This window comes from Gossypium hirsutum, chromosome D11 (genome assembly GCF_007990345.1).
Source record: "Gossypium hirsutum isolate 1008001.06 chromosome D11, Gossypium_hirsutum_v2.1, whole genome shotgun sequence".
Classification (NCBI taxonomy): domain Eukaryota; kingdom Viridiplantae; phylum Streptophyta; class Magnoliopsida; order Malvales; family Malvaceae; genus Gossypium; species Gossypium hirsutum.
The window spans coordinates 26,691,050-26,696,100 of NC_053447.1; the positions used below are offsets into that span (position 1 = coordinate 26,691,050).

Below are 5,051 nucleotides of genomic sequence, written 5' to 3' on the forward strand. Positions count from 1 at the left end.
TAAGGTATTATTACTAGGCTATCAATATCTATTGTTTAATTTTTTTAATTAATTCGCAGATACAATGGCAAAAGCACTCTCATAGCTTCCCAAAGATACTTCATCCAGTAATGCTCTTACTGAAGCCAATCATTCAGTTTGTAATACTTCTTTGGTTTCTTTGCTTCAAAGTTCCTCCTCCTAATGCCTTCATAGTGCAGGTGAGGTTTTATTTTCCACTGGAGAGATCCCAAGTTCTATTTCTATATTGTTTAGAGTAAATAGTCTTACTCTTAACTGTTACTGAATGTTGTTGTGTCTTTTCCACCAAAAATTGTAGAATCCTTTTGATGGAATCTGTCTTTCAAAGAGTTTGATGTACTACCATGGTGTATCAAATTTTTAAGTAGAGATTAACCACAAATTAGCTCTTTCTATTAATTGCTTAAGAGGTTGAAAATAACAGTTTTCTAAAGCTCGAGCGATGAGTGGCTTATGAGCAATGATTTCAAAAGAGAGAGATAAAGAAAGGAATAGACAAAAGTAGTTGGTGTACATTTGTCACTTGTGCATGTGGTTGTTTTTCTAGTGGTTCTTATTTATCAAACTTTCTATGATTTTTAAATGAGTCATCTCACACTAGTGCAGCAAATTTCCTCCTATATATTTTTGGGTTTATTTTTGTATGTGCATGCAAATGGTTGGGGTGTACACTTGCTACCTCTGCACGTGTGAATAAGTTTTGTTGCTCAATTTTTGCATTTTCAAACTTTTATTTTATCAAGGAAAAAATTTCAACCAAATTCTAGTAGCCATTCTTTTCTAATGATATGTAAAGTTTTTTATTTTTTATTTTTTGAAACGAAATAGAATTCCTATGGTACATTCTTATACATGATCATATTCTTAAGTAAAAGCCTTTGTGAATAACATTGATGATTATATTTTTATTCATAATATACCTGTGGTATTATTAACATCATATAATGCCAATATCGATAGGTGATGATGGAACCTTAGTATCATAATTTTGTTTTTGATATGTATGGCATCCAATTTGGATTTGGTCTCTGCTCCACGAGGTAAAACTCTCTTGTTTCATTTGAAGTCACTGCTTTCCCAAGTTTCTACCTTAGACCTAGGAGTTGAAAGTCTAGTTCTCACGTGAAACTTTGTAATGTTCTGTACTTTGTCATGTCTCTCTTACCATCTTATAATATCTCCGTGGTTATTAGTATGTTTTTATCAATTTCGTCATTACCCTTTAAAATTATATAATTTTTTTTAAAAAAATAAAAATTATTTTTTTCATATTTTAAATAAAAACATATAATAAATTTAAAAATTATATTTTTTTAAATAAAAATTATAAAAAATAAAAGCTCTTTAAAAAATTAAAAATATAAATGGTTTAAAACCATAAAAATTCCAAAGTTCAATATTATTTAAACTAAACCGAACCAACCAGTCAAATCAAATGGATGAGGAACCGATTAGGGTATTGTCTGTGAAAGATAAAAAAACAAGTTGACCTGGATTGGTTGAATCGAGCTAAAGAAATGGTTTAAACGATTTCGGACTAATCTGACAAATTGATTTTCAGAATGACCAGTCCAATTGGTTCAAAGCAAATAAATTATTAAAAATAAAAATAAAAGTATCAAAAATTATTTTTTTCAAATTAAAAATCATAAAAGTTCAAAAATATTTTTTTTAAAATTGAAAAAAATAAGAACTCTTTAAAGTCAAAAATTCCAAATTTCAATGTTATCTAAATTGGAACTAGATCTGTCCATGGGCCAGCGGCCCGGCCCGGCCCGACGGCCCGCCTGAAATATAGGAGGGTTCGGGTAAAAATATTGGCCCAAAATATGGGCTTGGGCAAAAAAATGAGGCCCGTTTAAAAAATGAGCCAAGCTCGGGCTCAACTTTTTTGGCCTGAGCCCGGCCCGAATATAATAAATATATATTTTTTTATTTTTATTTTTTAATTTTAAAATACTTTAAAAAAATTTTTATTTTTTTATTTTTAAAATATTTTTTGTGTTTATTAAAAATCGGCCCGGGCCGGGCCGAGCTCGGGCTTATTATTTTTTTCCCGGGCCGGGCCTGGGCAAAATTTTAGACCCATATTTCGGGCCGGGCCAAGCCCGGGCCTAAGAGGCAGGCTGAATTTTTTTCGGGCCTGGCCCGAACTCGGCCTGGCCCGGCCCATGGATAGGTCTAATTGGAACAAACCAATTAGATCAGGAATCGATTAGGATATCAATCTTCTTGTGAAAGGTAAAGAACTGGTTGACCTACATATCAATACAAACAAATTTAATTGGGTTAAAATACAATTAAATCGATTTCTATAATTTTTTTAAATACTTTTTTATTTTTTATTTTTAATAATTTATTTGCTTCAAACTGCATGAAATTTGAATCGATTCAACTATTGATTTAAATAGTTTATACCAGTTTTCAAGCCAACCAATCTTTTACCTCTCCGCAAATTAATACCCCAACTGGTTCCCAATCCAATTAGATTGACTAACTGATCAGATTTAGTTTAGATAACACTGACTTTTGGGATTTTTATATTTTAAAATTATTTTTATTTATTTTATTTTATTTTTTAAAAATATGTTTAAAATTTTTATGTTTTTATTTAAATTATTTAAAAAAATTATATACTTTCAAAGAATGAAACTCAAATTATCAAAAAATTGTAAATATCAGAGCTAAAAAAATATTTCAACTACAAAACCGCAAAATTAGATAGAAAACTCAAAATTTTTAAATAAAATAAAAATATAAAAACTCATGATCTCAAAAGTAAATTTTAAAATTTTCAAAAAGAGTACAGTGAAACTATTCTAAAGTTGTATCATTCACAAAAACTAAAAGAGGTGGAATTTGATAACTTGAAAAGCTCAAGCACAGTTGAGGGGTATCCCACCGACGATTTAGAGCAAACTGGTGCTTATCTCTGCCTTAATTTACAAACAAATAAAGGTAAATCTGATCCCCCCATGGTCGTTTACTTGCTTCATAAAAATGGTGTCTGAAAATACAACTTAAACTTTAACCCTCCTACGCCCAATAAATCTAGCAGGACTAAACCGACTAAGATCAACAATGGTAGCACGTACCTCAAGAACAAGCTCAGCCACAGCAGCACCTGTAGCTGGACCATTGAGTATCCCCCAACAACTGTGACCAGTGGCAACATAACACCCCTTCATCCCTGGAACTTCTCCTATTATCGGCACCCCATCGTCGGTGCATGGCAAGAAACAAGCTTGCTCTGCCTTCACTCGCGCTTCTCCTTCCCTCAGATGGCTCGAAACACTTTTACCCACTCTCTTTAGCATCGCTATTGATGCTGGGTTGCCTACTATTTGCTCTGGATCATCTGGCACCTCTTCCTCCGCTGACATCCCACATATATACACTTCCCCTACCATTCCAAATCACGCTTACTTTTATAACTACAACTATCGTAACATTGCTATGCAATTTTTTTTTTTTAAAAATCACAGTCGTACTTACCAGTTGGACGAGGGTAAACTTCGGGGTCCATGGCTTTGCCGCCCTGCGGATGAAAGCTAAGAAAGAGGGCATGGGGCGTTATGGCACCAGGGTCTTTCGGCTCCAAAACAATACTATGGGCCTTAAGCCCAGAAACTCTGAACATTGAAGCTAACATCTCAAACTTTCCAGTCCAAGGCCCAAGTGATAGAACGACCGAGTCCGACTCAATAACTCGTCCCCCTTCGAGTACAACCGATCCAACTCTCCCCTCCTCAACACGTAGCTGCTCCAGTTTCCCAATCACCACCTCAACACCATATTTCTCGACGGCTGTGTTTAGCAGAGTTCTTGTGAATAATTGAGGATGTACTTGGGCTGTTGTTTGCGTCGTCCCGATTGTTCTAGGCCCACGTGTCGCCCCATCGACCCATGATGGGATCATAGAGTCACCGGACGACTTGGAACCGGACGGAGAAGAAGGCCCTGATTCGGTTACTGTGATGCTAAGAGTGGTCAAGGGCCGATACCCGTACGAGTCGGGGCCGTTGAGTTCTTCGGAGAGTGAACGGTGGAGATTAAAGCTAGCACGCGCGAGTGATTCGACGGGACCACCGTCGCACCAGTCTAGGGCGAGGAACCCGCCTGCTTTTCCGGAAGCGGCACAAGCTACCGAAGATTTTTCAACGAGAGTGACGGCTGCGCCTTTCTTGGCAAGGAAATAAGCCGTGCAAACGCCGATTATGCCTCCCCCGCAGACCACCACGCGCTTTTTCGATCCAGGTTGTTGCCGGTCATCCATTGGTTGCGATAAAGACGATAAGCAGGAGGTGGAAGTGGCGGTTATGACGAGGTCGGGGAGTGTTGGATATTTTCGGATTGGTCGGAAGAGCGATGCTATGGATACCGGCGATGCTGATGATATGACCGCCTTGATATCAAACCGATTGCCTTTTGTAGGAAAGTTGTAGTTTGAGGACACGTGTTATTTAGAATCAATTTCTGGGCGTGACGGAGCTAGGAGGAATGTAACCAGTTTTCGTTGGACAAATGGAAATGGGTTGGATATTCTATAGTCGATTCCACAGTTCCATCAAAATGGGTTTAGTCCACTAAATCTATAGCCCATTTAACTTCCACTTTCTGGTCATAGGTGGCTTGCCCTAAAAGCAAAAAATAATAATATCCAACAAAACAGCAAATTTTAGCATCTTATAGCCTTGAGGTTTAATTCCAAATATTTAGGTCTAATTATACTTTCACCTCATTTCAAATTTAATCTTTTACGTATTTACTTATTTTACTCTTTTGATTTAATAATTGAAATATAATTTTTTTTATTAAATTGAATTATATAATATTTCTGAAATAAAAATTTACTCACCCAATCAATATCACAAAAAACCGATAAGTATATAAAAATATTAAATCTAGAGTTGTAAGGATTTTTATTTTAAATACGAGACACTACATTTCTTCAGCACAATTTTAGAGAAGCTCCAATTTGACACTATTATCAATCAGACTTTAATGGTTAATTGATTTGATTACAACAG

At 35.7% G+C, this 5,051-nt stretch overlaps 1 protein-coding gene across 1 annotated transcript; it reads right to left on the reverse strand.

Moving 5' to 3' along the window:
- Positions 1-2,788: 2,788 nt before the first annotated feature.
- LOC107900516 (putative oxidoreductase TDA3) lies at positions 2,789-4,702 on the reverse strand. Its single transcript, XM_016826141.2, has 2 exons — positions 3,517-4,702; positions 2,789-3,424 (listed from the first exon to the last, which is right to left on the reverse strand). The coding sequence occupies exons 1-2, from the start codon at positions 4,295-4,297 to the stop codon at positions 3,042-3,044; spliced, it is 1,164 nt and encodes a 387-aa protein (XP_016681630.2). The 5' UTR covers positions 4,298-4,702; the 3' UTR covers positions 2,789-3,041.
- Positions 4,703-5,051: the final 349 nt, after the last annotated feature.